Source organism: Uranotaenia lowii, chromosome 3 (genome assembly GCF_029784155.1).
Source record: "Uranotaenia lowii strain MFRU-FL chromosome 3, ASM2978415v1, whole genome shotgun sequence".
Taxonomy (NCBI): Eukaryota; Metazoa; Arthropoda; class Insecta; order Diptera; family Culicidae; genus Uranotaenia; species Uranotaenia lowii.
This window is the reverse complement of record NC_073693.1, coordinates 276,747,858-276,763,242: the sequence shown is the minus strand read 5'-3', so window position 1 is coordinate 276,763,242 and position 15,385 is coordinate 276,747,858. Positions and strand designations below refer to the sequence as shown.

Here is a 15,385-nt window from a genome sequence, read left to right as displayed (position 1 = left end):
CTCCCTACTGGCTCGGAATAATGAAAGTACGTGAAATAACTTATTGTGATCTCTGCGAACAGCCATTCACAACCGAACATATTATACTGAATTGTATAAAGTTTAACCATCTCCGAAACTACTATGATTGGGATAGATTTTCTAATCTTCTCGAACTATTTCGAGATTTCGATGAAAACCGTATGAAAGAGGTACTATCTTTCTTGGATAAAACAAAACTAAAAATTTAAAATAATTGGCAACACGAATATAGTCAAGTCAAGTACAGTGGTGTTATAGAGTAGCATTCTCTGGCCAAAACATTAAAACGAAGAAGAAGAAGAAGAAGAAGATCCTGGCATTTTGACGGTGTGATTTTTGAAATGGCGAAAGGTAGATACTTGAGTGAATCGGAGCAAAAAGTTGCTCTTGAACTGAAGAAAACCGGTATGAGCAGTCGCTAAATAGCAAGGAGAATAAAGAGATCCGAAACAGTGATTCGAAATTTTCTGAAGAAAGGTGGAAAATACGGTGTAAAGAAGAAAACCAAGGGAAATACCAAAATCAGCAATCGTGAACGAAACCGAATTCTGGAGCTGGTCGAACTGGAAAGTACAATGCTACCGAAATTAAGAAGGAACTTGGACTCCCAATCACCAACAAGCGAATTGCGCAGATACTACGAGGTTCTGCACACTTGAAGTACACCAAAAAGGCCAAGAAACCGAATTTGTCTGAAGCTCATATTCAGGCAAGATTGGATTTCGCTAGAAAGTACATGACTTGAAGAAATGAATGGAATAATGTGGTGTTTTCGGATGAAAAGAAGTTCAATCTAGACGGGTCTGATTGTTGTTCATACTACTGGCATGATTTGAGAAAGAAACCCGAGATTAAGCTTAGTCGAAATTTTGGAAGCAGGACGCTCATGCAGGGTGGCCACAGAACCGGGAAAACCGGGAAAAAACGGGAATTGAAAATCGAACCGGGAAAACCGGAAAAAACCGGGAATTGAGGCCCAAAACCGGGAAAATTGACAGAAGGAAAACAAAATTTAATTTTGATTTCAAGCTCAGGGATTCCACTCAAAATTCATAATTTATAATTATTTTTGAAATTTATATGCCAGAATACAACAATTAAAAAAATGTGTGGTGAAAAATCATAAGTTGTGCAATTTAAAAACTATCTCTCGTCAATTTACTTTGAATTGAAAACTCAATTTTTATCGGAACTCAGAGTTCAAAACTGTCTTGAAAAAGGAGATAAAAAATTAAAAAAGTCACCTAAAATTTATTCAAGTATCGCACGTGACTACAATCATAAAAAAACTATCAATCATATAAAAAAACAGTGAATTAAAGTTAAATTTATAATTCAAAACTCTTTTATGTAAACTTGAAAATATATTATAACTTTCCAGTTATAGTGTTTTATTCAAGAGTTAAAAACAAGAAAAATTAGAAATAAATCTATAAATCATCTTTATGCATGGCACGATGTATTTGTTTAGCATAATAACAACAAATTCGACATGTCTGAAAATTATAGAAAACGATCTCCTATCAAAGGCCTTTTTTCGGAAAAAATCATCCGTGAACAATATTTTAAAATTTCATTTCCTCGATACAAATTAGTGATCATAATTTGTCCTGGATTACACTTTTTAAAGCTTAATGTGTTACGAATTTCATGACGATTTACAAAAAATTCGATTTATATGATTTTTAACCTGTTTGTGACAAAAAATTTGATGAAAATTTCAAAAATTTACTTGAAATGGCCTTGAAGGTCTTTTTCGTAACTCTGTAAAGAATTTTGGAGAGCTTTTTGATGAAAGTATTTTCAAAACACGATGCTTAGAATACTTTAAAATTGTTACAATCATTCAACATTGCATGGTACCTCCCTCAAAATATATTTGTGTTTTTGCATTAGAATTGATTGTTTTGACCTCTTTTTTTTTCTTTTGTTCGATAATACATGGCAACAAAATTGAGATTTTTCTGTGGAGGTAAAGAATTTAAAAACGCTCTACAATGTTCTCTTTGATAATTTTATGACTACTTCAATCTAGTTGTCATTTTTAATGTGAAAAATTCTTTCAAAATTTGCATATATTAGAAAAACTTATCTCTGAATCTCATGTGTTCTGAATTCAGTGTTTAGATTTTTGAAATAAGTAGTAGAACAGTTAAATTCGAGTTTCAAACGATTTAAACTGCAAAATTACAATTTTACAACGCTATCAAATCAAACAGCAAATATTTTCTAATGTTTATTGTTCTAAGAATTTTGATTTAATTATCATAAAATTCAAAACCATAATTTTGAATACCTTTTCCATATTTTTTAAAATTACATTTCGAAATTGAAATTCCTTGGCTAAAAAATACAGTGGGCGATTCTGAATTGAAACAAATGTATCATTCTTACCACACACTGTGGTATCCTGTTGACTAATCCCCATAACTGTAAGTTCTATTCGGTTTAACTTGTTGCGGTTGCCTATATTATTAATGTTTTAATTTTCGCAATGAGAATTCTCAATTGAGATCTTGGAAATCGCCATGAGAACTTGGGAATTACGATGCAAAAACAATTTTTGATTAATTGTTTATAAAAATCTTCTTTAAAAAGGAATTAAAAGTTATTTAGATGTAGGGTGTTTTTAAAACATTTTTAGGAAAGGTGATAAAAACCTTGAAATAAAACCGAGTTCGTCTAAATGTTCAATGAATGTGATGAAACAACCAAATCGATGAAATAAGTTGGAATTTTTGCTAAACTTCGATGAAATTGGAACATCAAAATCTGGGAAACCGTGAATTTATAACCTGGAAAACCGGGAAAAAACGGGAATTTCAAAATGAAAAAGTTGTGGCCACCCTGCTTATGGTTTGGGATGCCTATTCACGTCACGGAAAAACCCCTATTGCTACCATTTCCACCAAGATGAATTCAGAAAAGTACGTGGAACTCCTGGAAGACGTTCTGGTTCCATTTGCTGAGGATTTTGTGCAAGAAAACTTCGTTTTTCAACAGGATAACACAGACAACCATGTCAGCAATTCAACGCAGAACAGAACTTTCGAAACTATTCGCCAGAACGGAAAGCAAACCAAATATTGACCACTTTTTACTGTTAAAATGTTTACTTGATTTTTAATTCAATAAATAAAAGCTAAAGTACGTTTAAACGGATTTTCCTCATAAAAATCTATTTTTGTCTCTATTTTTGTCACATAAAAACTTAAATTTGAAAGCAATACAGTTATCGACTATTTTTTAAAGTACTCAACATTTGGTACTGATTTGGTTCAAACCCGAATGTTAAAATATAGCTGTGCGTTTAAACGAATTTTCCTCACTGTATAATCGAAACAACAACAACGGTGAAAAGTTGACCACTTTTTGATCCGAACATCCTTTAAAAGACAATAAATCGATTTCCTTAATAGTAATTTAAAAAATCTGACTTTGAGTTAATAGAAGCTATCTTAAGTCCCCCAAAAATTCCTGCTGTTGGGTTTTTTTTTTGTATTTTGTTTAAACTGAAATTTAGAATTCAATTAATCTGTTTTAGATATAATGAAATTATTTGTTTAAAATATGTACCTAACATTTTTTCTAATTTCTTTCTTAATTTGTAGGACGAACAGACGACACGCACCCTGACGCTGATCTCGAAAACGATCCAATCGCTGGGTAACCTGGTCAGTTCCCGGTCGGCGCAGCAACCCTGCAAGGAACAGTACACCGGACAGTTGTACAAAAAGTTCTGCACCGAGCGGCACGTCGAAGCCATCAAGCACTTCCTGGAGGTGATCTCGACGGTGGGTGCAACGAATATTACGGATGCGGACGCGACCCCGATGCTGGAACCGGTGGTGCTCAAGGAGGGGTGAGTTTCTCGGGGTTGAGAACACTTTAGGATTTATGTCGAACTACAGAATGTTACCCTGTACCATTAACTAGTAGAACACCTGCCCCCATAAATTGTTAAAATGATTCAGGCCACTATGGCTAAAAATTGATAATCGTCCCTTTTAAATTTTGAATCAATCATAATGTCAACTACTGTACAGATTGTTGGTGATAATGGCTACACCTTTGTAACACTAAAATTGTTGTTCCTAAAGTTTCCATCTAATGTAACTGTAATTATATTTTCCCATTCTCTTGCTACCAATGCCCTCTGTTGTTCCCTTGTGATCACTTCTACTTCTACTACTGCGTATCTACCGGTCAAATTGTACAATTGAAACTCAATTTGAAAACTCAAAATCATTAAAACAACTAACCAACTGTTTACCCTAACGTCCACTGTTCAGCGAATGGTAAGTTAACCTTCTGCTGTGTTTTTTCAAATGTACTCACTTTACAAAGCTTGAAACCCATCATCCCATTTCAACATCTACTGATGTCATTCAAACATCTGGTTTTTGTTCTTGTTTTTGTTTATCGTTCTGTTATTGGGTTTTCGCATGTTTCGCCCTTCACTTTTACGATGCATTTTTAGTTTTCTGTTAAGTTCAACTTAATGTCATCATCACTGACTCAAGAATACTGTTACTTACACATAACGATCGTTAAACCAATTTCTGTACAAACACTTTCAAAACATGGAATCTTTTCTTAAGTTTATCTTACATCTATGGTTATACGGTTACCTTTACAATACGTGTATTTTAATTCCATTTTTGTGCTTTAAAAACTTTAAACCGTTATTGTTGGAATCTGATTGAAAGCTTCGCTTTTTTGTTCCCCAACTTCCGAACCATAACTAATGAGCACTCGCTTTTTTTCGCGCAAACGCAAACACAGGATGATGACCAAACGGGCCCAGGGTCGGAAGCGTTTCGGCCGGCGGAACTTCAAGCAGCGCTACTTTCGGCTCACCACCCAATCGCTCAGCTACGCCAAAGCGAAGGGCAAACAACCGATCTGTGATATACCGCTGTCCGAGATACTGGCCGTAGAGCGGCTCACCGAGCGCAGCTTCAAGATGCAGAACATCTTCCAGGTGAGTGATCGCGAGCCCTACTAGTAGTTAGTAGTTTATTGGTTGACCTTCTTCCGTTGTTGGGCTAGTGGCGACTAGTGTATAAGAGATGGCGGCGTTGCGTATCGCCGATTGCGCTGAGCAAAAAAAAAGATGGAAACAATGACCGGATGTGTTGGAATTGAGAAGACAGGAACAAGAAAAAACAAATATCAGTGAGTGCAAAATGCAATCATGGACCTAGTTTGTGGTAGAGTTTATGACCGTCCTAGATTTGACGGTTGATTGGTCTCTGATGGACGAAACTATCTGACTAGCTATCTGGAAGCCCTTGACATGGCAATGTTTTTGGTTTAGATCAAAGAACAATCTGAAGAAAATGAGGGTTTTCAACATTGATATGTTCCAACATGTTTTTTAAACCTTTTTTCAACATATTTCTTCTTAACTAACCCACTTTGCGTTACATATTCTGGGGCAGCGCTTCTACTTGAAACAAAAAATCCCATCGAATGTCCAAATGTGGAAGCTTATTGTGTAATTTTGATCGGAAGCTGTAAACAAATGCACATACTTGTACGACGACACTGAAAGAAAAGGCTTAGAATAGATTTTTACGTTATGATATTTCCGAGCCTTAAAAATAACGTCAGTTAGTTTTAACTAAAGGTTGCCAGATTCCCCGGATATTTCATACAAAATTTAGAAACAGTCCGGCCCGGCCTGGTTGCCCGGATTTCATTGAAAAATGCCTGGATTCTGCCCAGATTTCTTCACATTTTTGGAAAAACAAACAAAAAAACACATTTTGATTTAAAATGGTTTTATTTATTTTGAGCAAGTTTTATAAAAATAATCATGAAAGGTTTTTTTGGAAGCCTTAAATACGATTTAAAGTATGTCGCTAAATTTTGATGAAAATTTGTTTTCATTAATTTTTTCTTATTGATTTTTGTTGAGTAATTCCTGGGTTTTGTCAAAATTGGTTCGGGTTTTGCCCAGATTTATGGTCGTCAATTTTTAAATCAAATGTCCAGATTTTGCCAGGTTTTCATTTAAAATTTCTGGATTTATCCGGCCCGGATAGGTGCTGACATTTTTTTGGCAACCTCAGTTTAACTCCAAAGTCTAAAACCATTTCTTCCAAAATTTCTGTTTTCAGCTTGATTACCAAACAAAATTATTGTTTTTCATTGTTTTAGACTAAGAACATCTGTCAGTAAAACCAATTATCAGATATACTTAAATCGATATATACAGTACCGTTCATAATTGTATAAAAATTGGAAGCACGCGCATTGTCACTTCGACTTTAACACTAAACGTACCGGGGGCGGTCAAATGACGGTTTTTGAACTTTAAACGATGATTACGCCTTATATAATTGTTTTTTCGCAAATTTAACGACAGGACTATTTTTGTTTTTGAAATGCAAGTATTTTTGCGTTTTTAAATTTTTTTTAAGTGTTACGGTTTTCGAATAACGTATGTGGTATACCTATTCATACCGCGAGCGGTCAAATGACGGCAAACACCGTTTTCGCTAAAACTCCCTTGTTTCTCAACCGATTTCTATCAAATTTAAAGTTTTGAACAGCTTATAATTCGACTCAAATATGTTTCTCAGACAATTTTCATCTACAATCAATAACTTTAAAGTTATTTACAGTACAAGAAAAATTTTATGAAAAAACATGCTTCAGGAAAAAGGTTGTAAATCAGTTATTAAGTGCTCGAAAAAAATTTCACCTAGTGCCTGAGAAAGCTGAAGTTAGAAGCTATATGTTGCACATATGGAAATTTTTTTTGAAAATTTTCTAAGATCATGGCCACAAAAAATGTAAAAAAGTTATGTAAAACCCGTACTTTTCAATCAATCGACCGCCAAAGCTGTTCCTGTTACAGTAGAAAATTTTGAAAAAGTGAATTGAAAAGTAGACGTAATTTGTCACATTTTGGCATCTTTAGATTTTTTGAAATACGAAGTACATAATTTATGACGACTTTTCAAAGGTAGCTGTTTTTCGAACTTTTTATCATTTTGGATTTTCTAAGACAATTCCTACACCTAAGCTCAGCTTTGCACTGGATTTTGAGTACGTTAACGTAAGGTTTAGGCAATAAAACTATATGCAAAAGAAAGCTTATTTCATACCGGTTCTAGTGGTGTAACTGCATTGGTGGTGCAATGCTTGGCAAAAATATGATAAATAAAACAGTGAACTAGTTTCTGAATTTTGAGAAGTCAGCACAAATTCTTGCTTGGCAGACGGGCGCAGTGGGTGGTAATATCTCAAAGCTATTTTGCACACGAAGACGGGTGAAAGGAAACGAAAAAATAAACGAGCAATCGCTCAAATTTTCTGGTTTTACTTTCAGAAATATATTTATTATATTTTTGTCAAGCATCGCACCGCCAATGTAGTTACATCACTAGAACCGGTAAGAAATTTGCTTTCTTTTGCATATAGTTTTATTGCCTAAACTATACGTTAACGTACTCAAAATCCAGTGCAAAGCTGAATTTAAGTGTAGGGATTGTCTCAGAAAATCCCGATTCATAAAAAGTTCGCAAAACAACTACCTTTGAAAAGCCGTCAAAAATTATGTATTTAGTATTTTAAAAATCTAAAGATGCCAAAATGTGACAAATTACGTCTACTTTTCAATTCACTTTTTCAAAATTTTCTACTGTAACAGGAACAGCTTTGAAAAGTACGGGTTTTACACAACTTTTTTACATTTTTTGTGGCCATGATCTTAGAAAATTTTTTAAAAAATTTTCCATATGTGCAACATATAGCTTCTAACTTCAGCTTTCTCAGGCACTAGGTGAAATTTTTTTCGAGCACTTAATGACTGATTTACAACCTTTGTTCTGAAGCATGTTTTTTCATAAATTTTTTTTTGTACTGTAAATAACTTTAAAGTTATTGATTGTAGATGAAAATTGTCTGAGAAACATATTTGAGTCGAATTATAAGCTTTAAATTTGGTAGAAATCTGTTGAGAAACAAGGGAGTTTTAGCGAAAACGGTGTTTGCCGTCATTTGACCGCTCGCGGTATGAATAGGTATATACAAAGTGTCGGTATGTTTAGTGTTAAACTTCCATAAATTTTTACTGTAATGATATTTTTTTATCAAATTTTCTGTGTAAGATAGATCAACTGTCACTTTATTATAACACGAAATTTAAGCTTCTTAAATTTGAGTGGCCTAAGATACAGTGTTATAATAGTATGACAGTTGATCTATCTTAGGGATCATTCAGATATTACGGAACGCTTTTAGGAAGGGGAGGAGGTAAATCAGTTTGTTATGCTTTGTGGATTTTGCTAAGAAATTTTGAGACGAATCTGTTACGTAAGGGGGAGGGGGGTTGAAAATGCTCGAAAATTTCATTACGTAATATTTGAACGACCCCTTACGCAGAAAATTTAATCAAAAAATATCATCAGAGTAAAAAGTTTGAGATTTCAAAGTCGAAGTGACAGTGCGCGTGCTTCCAATTTCTATACAATTATGAACGGCATTGTACCACTTAACGAAAAAAGCGGGAGGCACGAATTGCGCTATCTGGCGACAAAAATGGAAGAATTAAACTGTGATTTTTTTTCGGAACTTTGACCTGAGGTGCCAGGTGTCCCGATTTTTGAGGAATTGTTCAAATTTTTGAGAGAACATTTCGATTTTTGAAAAATTCTCGAATTCTCCTGATTTTTGGTCTTAAAAAAGTCGTAAATTGTCCTGATTTTCAAATAACATCTAAATAAGGATAACATTTGTAGTTAAGTTATAAGAACATCAGACAAATCTGCAATAAAATAGTTAATCCCATTTAACCGATGGTAATCTTTGATTCAGAAAATATTTAAATTGGTGTTTTCCGATATGAAATGCTGTCCAGCCAAGAAGATACTCAGTTTTGTTGCATATATTAAGGAGTCTACAGCACCTTCGTTCATGAAATCGAGTGGAATCCTGAAAAATTCTGATTTTTTTCTTCGCGGTGTTCTGATTTTTGACAAAACCACCTGGCATCTCTGTTATACAATCACAAAAAATGTTGATCAGGGATGCCGGCCGATAAAATTTTCTTTACTTTTTTCTTTACGTATAATGGTAAAATTTTATTTTATTTTATCTGATTTCATCTACAATTTTTATTAGTCAGCACTGAAATCTTTAATGGCACCGAATCATTTAGCATAATTCTTTTGATATAAGACCCAAACAATTGCAATCGATGGAAATATGTTGAAGTTAATTAGGCGAAAGTCAGACTTGCTTTTATTTAATTTTGTTATAGAACCTCCTGGCCCTTCCAAAAAAGTATAAAAACTTCGGAAATTATTTAAATTTGTTTTTTTGTTGGCATCATTTTAAATCAAATTTCTACATAATTCAGAAGCAACCGCCTTAGAATGAGTTAATAAGTAGGGGAGTGTAGGGTATCAGCCACTTTTTTCTTTACTTCGTAACTTCTTTATTATAAAAAACTAAAAATTAAAAAAAATAATGGAATGGTTTTTTTAATTTGTTAAGGTATCATTGAGCAATTTTTTATTTTTAAAATAAATTAATTTTCCCAAGGTCTGTCTGTTTTAGAAAAAAAGTTTTTTTAAATTTTGATGAATTGTGGAGAATCGTGGGCCACCAAATCCAAATTGGCTAGATAAAGTAAAAAGTTTATGAGTTGAGCGAAACTGAAATTCAGTTATTTTAAAGCAATTTCACATGAATAAATAAGAAAGATAGTTGTGTATCATGGAGTAATTCTTCAAATCTGGCTCGCGAACGTTTCTGCAAAATTTCTTACATAGGATGGATAAAATATTTTTCATAACTCTTCATTTGGCATAAGAAAACTTTACATACAGTAAAAACGTATTTTAAGCTCTGAATGTGTATGAAAATATGAAAATATAGGTGGCCCATGATACCCCACAAAATGTGGCCCTCGATTTTCCACAAACTGTGATTTACAAATTGGTTGCGTTTGTGTGAATTATATATGTTTAATCAAAAATTCCCTTGTCACGTGAACAAAAAACATGACTAAACTAAGATCATAAGCGTATGAGCCTATTTTTTGTTATGATCTATAAGTTCCCCATAAATGCAATAAGCGAGCGCTTGTTTAATTATGTAAGTTAATTTTTTTTTAACTAAGTCAACAATATATAGAAAAATATGACAGTTGGATTGAGATTTTTATCTCAGCACACATCTGAGATATTTAGAGTGGTCCACGTTATGTCATTTTCCCATACTCAATTTATGCCAAAAAACTTGTACGGAAACCCCCTGTCTTTTCCCGATCTGCAACTGCTAGAAAGAGGTAGGGATCCCATTTATTCGTAATCAAAAACCCTATCATATCAAAATTGGTTGATAATTTCTTAAGCAATACAACTCCCTCCTCTTTCCATACTTGAAGGCAGAAGGGTGTGTAACATTCATAGAAACATATCTCGTATTTAAACACATTCCCATGTCAAATTTGATTCTGTTTGCTTAATTACTTCTCGTTATATCATCAAAATAGTATCAGAACACCCTCCCTACTTCCTGTGTCCTTCTTGAAAAAAGAAAGAATTCAAATAATCATAGAATTCTCGTACTCAAATGACCGGGGGGTCGTAATCGTCGCGGCGACTTAACTGTTAATTCAAATCTTATTATAGGAAATGAAAGGAGATTATCTAGGGGGTCTAGGGTTCCGTCTTATTCCGGTGGTGGCTTCCTGTAGCTGTGGTTCATAGCTACCTCAGGGTTTTCCTCTTCCTGGCCAGCCTTCTTTCTTGTGTTGTAGAACTCGTCGGATGAAAAATGGTTCTAAAAATAGACGAAACGAGCATTAGATAGAGTTCAGACAGATGGGATTTGTTACTATGCCAAATCCTAGTAGTGTGCCAATTTTCAACGAAATCAGTTCAAAACTATTCGTTTTGTCACGTACGTATGATTTGTATGGGAGCCCCCTCCCCTCCTCTTCCTGCCTAAAGTGGAATGGTCTTTAAAACCTTTTTAAAAACCATGCTTGTCCCCTAAAAAGCTTTAGGTATCAAAATTCACGTCATTCTGACCACTCGTTTATACTTGATGATATTGTAAGGGCAACGCCTCAATTTTTATGTTTAAGAGAAACATAAAATTAGGTCAGAAAAAGAGGCTAAAAAAGTGTTCTTCGCGAAAAGACTCAAAACTACAAAGTTTTACCATTACTGAGTGTGTCCATCTAGCCTAAGGTTGCCAGAATTTTTTCAGCACGTATCCGGGCCGGACGAACCGAGCAATTTTCTATAAAAACCTGGCAAATTCCGGGCTTTTTATTTCAAAACTGACGACCATAAATCCTGGTTATATCCAGGCAAATTTTCTCAAAACCCAAGAATAACTCAAGAAAAATCAAGAAAAAAATTGAAAAAAAATACTTTTTTTCATCAAAACTTATCGACAGATTTAAAATCGTATTTAAGGCTTTCAAAAAACCTTTCATGATTGTTTTCGGAGGGGTTCGTTGTTTTTTTGTTTAATTTGCTAAATAAAGTGAATAAATCCGAGCAAAATCCGGGCAGAAATCCGGGCAACCGGGCCGGGCCGAACTGTTCTCAATTTTTGTATTGAATATCCGGGCAAACCCGGATAAAACCGGGCAATCTGGCAACCTTAATCTAGCCTCGTGTGGCTATCATGCCTTTATTTTCCCTACTTGTTCCTGGTTTTATCCAAAAGTCGTAAAAGTCGGTCCTCCAAAAACAGCTGTAACTTTCAATTCCTTGAGCTAAGTTTCACCAAATATCATTTGTTGAGTTATTTAGAGGGTTGATACTGATTTTTTTAACCACTTATCTACTATACCTTTTAGAATTTTTAACTACATACGTTAGAAAATGTAGAAATTTTTTAAATAACTAAATAGATCACGAGCAAATGGTAATGAGTTTATCTTTTGATTTCACTTCTGAGCCTCTAAATTCTTCATTATGTTTTAATTTTTAATACCTAAGATGATAAATTTGAAAAAATCAAATAAATCAACAAGTTTATAGGACTGAAATGTTTGAATATTTTATTTTCGCTAACCTAGCAGTCAAATGATACACTTTTACGTAGAACGGCAGTTTAGGAGATCCAACAAATGACTACGTGTTCGTTAAAAACGATTAACTATGCATGAAAAACCTTCAACCTTAAACTGGCACTTGCAAAAAGTATCAACACTATTTTTGATGAATATGCAGTTTAAAACATTTTAACACTAATTTAGTTAAATTTTTTCAAATTGTACTCTGAATTTTAGTTACTGTTGGACATTATACAATTTTGCATCTTGAATATGATTGAAAGTTTAAATGAAATTGAGATTTTAAATTTTGAATTTTAAAAACAATATACTACTTTAAACTTTAATTATATCGGCTTTCGACCAGTTTAAGAAACATTTGGTTTCATTCAAGTGAAACAGCATCTTGTTGCGCTGGCTCGTAAACCCACCTGTAGCTATCCAAACAGTACTAGGTAGTTAATTATTCATGTTTTGGTACTCTTTTCTGTTGCAATGAAAGATTCACAACATAAATTATATGGGAGAGAAATCGTCATAAATGGCAATAACCAAATAAGATCAACCATTAGCCATTGTGTTGTTTTTTTTTACCGCAAGAGGCAGCCTCAGTCAGGCCCATATAGCACCTGCCTGCCCCCTAAAAGGTAGGCAGCAACGTATGTGTAACTTTTAACGAAAGACGCGTAAAACCGTCGCTTTTTTATTCGCTTTCAGCTACACATAATTGAGTTAAAATGGAAAACGAGCACTTGCGCTATTGTGTTCGAATGAGTTCAGAGCAAAGGTAGATAACAATCGAAAATTGCTACACGCTGTCGACGACCCAACGCGAAAGAGTCAGCAAAGCCGCCGCGCCGCCAAATGGACGCCCAGCTCAAGCAACAACGGCGTAGCAGCAAGTAGCAACGCTAGGGTCGGTCCGGATTCCGAACGAGGCGGTTGAACTATCACACCTCACACTCGGAGGACAGACCCACTGCGGTGTGAAAGTGAACTCATTACCAACCCGTTAATGACTCGAAGGCGGTGGCGGCGGCCGCGGTGGCTCGCAGTGCGGATTAGAGCATTGTGTGTTGCATCCTTGGCTTTTCCCTATGATTTCACTCATCAACGCAAAACGGCGCCGCGGACGACGACGCCCACCCACCCAAGAGCTGGCCTCTTTCAATCCGCAAACGGATCGCGTCGCGCGGCAAAAGCACATCAAACGCGCGCACATGTGCACGTGCTCGGCCGAAGAATTGCGCTTCGGCAGAGTCGGATTTGAGGGGGTCTCTGGAAAAAAAAATCGAACTTTATAGATTTCCTCCTAGCGAGTGGAGTATGAAAATCCATCTTGAAGGACTTACTTTGATTTTGACTTACTTTCAAGTTTGAGATTCCCTAACCTTAATATTATTTTATGTATTTTAATCTGAAGGTTTTCTTCTCGATGGATGTTTAAGTGGAATTAAAACATTTTGACATTCACAAGTAAGCTGAAGTCTAATAACGTAAAGCATTCAAAGTTCAAATTTGGCTGAGTAAAGGATACTCAAGGGAACTGAAATTTGAAACCCTTGCCCCTAGATTCGATCTGCGTACGAATTTTAAACATTCAAAACAGATCGTTTAGTATAAATCGAGTATTTTTATACCTTTTTAACATTAAAAGTCAACGTTCCTTTCCTTGAAGCATTTTTTAACTTTATGGCTCCATACGGCACCATTTAGGCACTTCTATGCAACTATCAAATTCATGCATCAAAATTATGTATGTATTTTTAATAAGTCTCACCGAAAGCTTGAATAGCTGAAACTTAATCTACATGATATTTAAAAAAAAATTATTAGTATAGTAAAAAATTTCAAACTTTTTTAATACCCCAAAAATTCAATTTGCAATTATTAAGCTTAAGACCCAAAAACTAAGAAGGTACTAAAATCGACGCACTTGACTGATTCTTTAAATAATTAAGAAACATTTTTCAATATCGAAAGAAATTGGTTAGCTAGACTTCAGGTTATTCATCAAATCTCGTGAATTTTCAGATAACAATCCTTTTGATTCAAAATATGGCATTTCTTTGCCGATAATTTTGTTCCTGTCAACGGTTTGCAAAACGGAATTTCTAGATGATGAGTGTTGCAAAATAGAACATCCCGATTATTTGCGTAGGGTTTCTTTTGCGAAGTTATTAGGTTTTATAGATTCTTTGTCGTTTTTTTACTTTTACACTAAATTCTCGAACGAATTGTTTTATTGTTTTTTATCATATTCAATGTTTTAATCAGTTTTTAGGAAAAGAAATGTTTAAGTCTAACCTCAATCTGTTCCATTTTTCCAATTTAGATCGTGTAAATTTTTAGTAATTTAGCATATTTTATTGGCTTCGGGAATTCCCGGGATATTTTAGCGTTCCCCGGGATTCGGGAACTCCGATATTTTTTATTTCCGGGTATTCCGGGATACTCTTCTTTTTGGTAGTCAGATGTCCGTTAATGCTCGAAACCTCTAAGTGAATACCCAAGTAATCTTAAGTTTCTTTAAACAGGCTCTTAGAAGCTTACTCAGTTTTCTCGATGACGATTAAACAGCTGAAAATTTAAATTCCAATCCATTGCTAAACTCTACTGTAATAAATTTTTCTTAACAGTATTGATAAACACCAAAATTTCTAAAAACAAATTTTCACTTACTTTGACCACAGACAACAGACGAACAAGCTAGTCTACAAAACTTGTGTAAAATTTCCAACGATCGTTTTGAACCAATTTTTATTTTTTGGCTGGGCCATCAGATGTCTCCAAACACACCAAAGAGATCTATAAAAACCCAACTAAGAAAAAAACAAAAATTTTTTCAGTTTTTAACAGGTCGTATGAAATGTTTGCCATTTTTCAAGAATATTGCTGTTAATGTTTCGTAACACTATCGTCCGGTTGCATTCCAGAAAAATATCTTATTTTATTTTTAAATTTACGTAACGTTTCGGGTTACTCTGGGGTACATCTGATTATGGGTGAAGAAAATTAACCCGAAACGTTACATAAATTGGAAAAAAAAATTTGTCTCAGTCACCGAAAAAAGTCAATAAGTGAAAATCGTATCAAAATGAAATTCTGTCCAGTCAAAAAAAACTCTTATAGCATTTGTCGAGAAATTAATTAAACAAGTCTATTTTAGAACAGCATTAGATTGATTATTGATGATTTCATATACGATTACGCCTTTTCGAAAACTAGGCACTTGAAAATTTGATTTGTAACTTTTGAACGGCGCAATAGATGGCACATTTTTTATGGTATTTTTTGTATGTCAGTATTTGGAATTTTACACACTTTTTT

The 15,385-nt window shown here is 34.4% G+C and overlaps 1 protein-coding gene across 4 annotated transcripts in view; it reads left to right on the top strand.

The window, feature by feature from the left end:
• Positions 1–5,044, top strand: part of LOC129754513 (GTPase-activating protein) — a 130,841-nt gene extending 125,797 nt beyond the window's left edge. For all 4 annotated transcript variants that reach the window (XM_055750632.1, XM_055750630.1, XM_055750629.1 and 1 more), the window contains 2 exons: positions 3,633–3,883; positions 4,807–5,044. In XM_055750632.1, the coding sequence (XP_055606607.1) occupies positions 3,633–3,883; positions 4,807–5,029 (474 nt within the window). In that variant the 3' untranslated portion in view covers positions 5,030–5,044. The remainder of the gene's footprint in view (positions 1–3,632; positions 3,884–4,806) is intronic.
• The last annotated feature ends 10,341 nt before the right edge of the window (positions 5,045–15,385 follow it).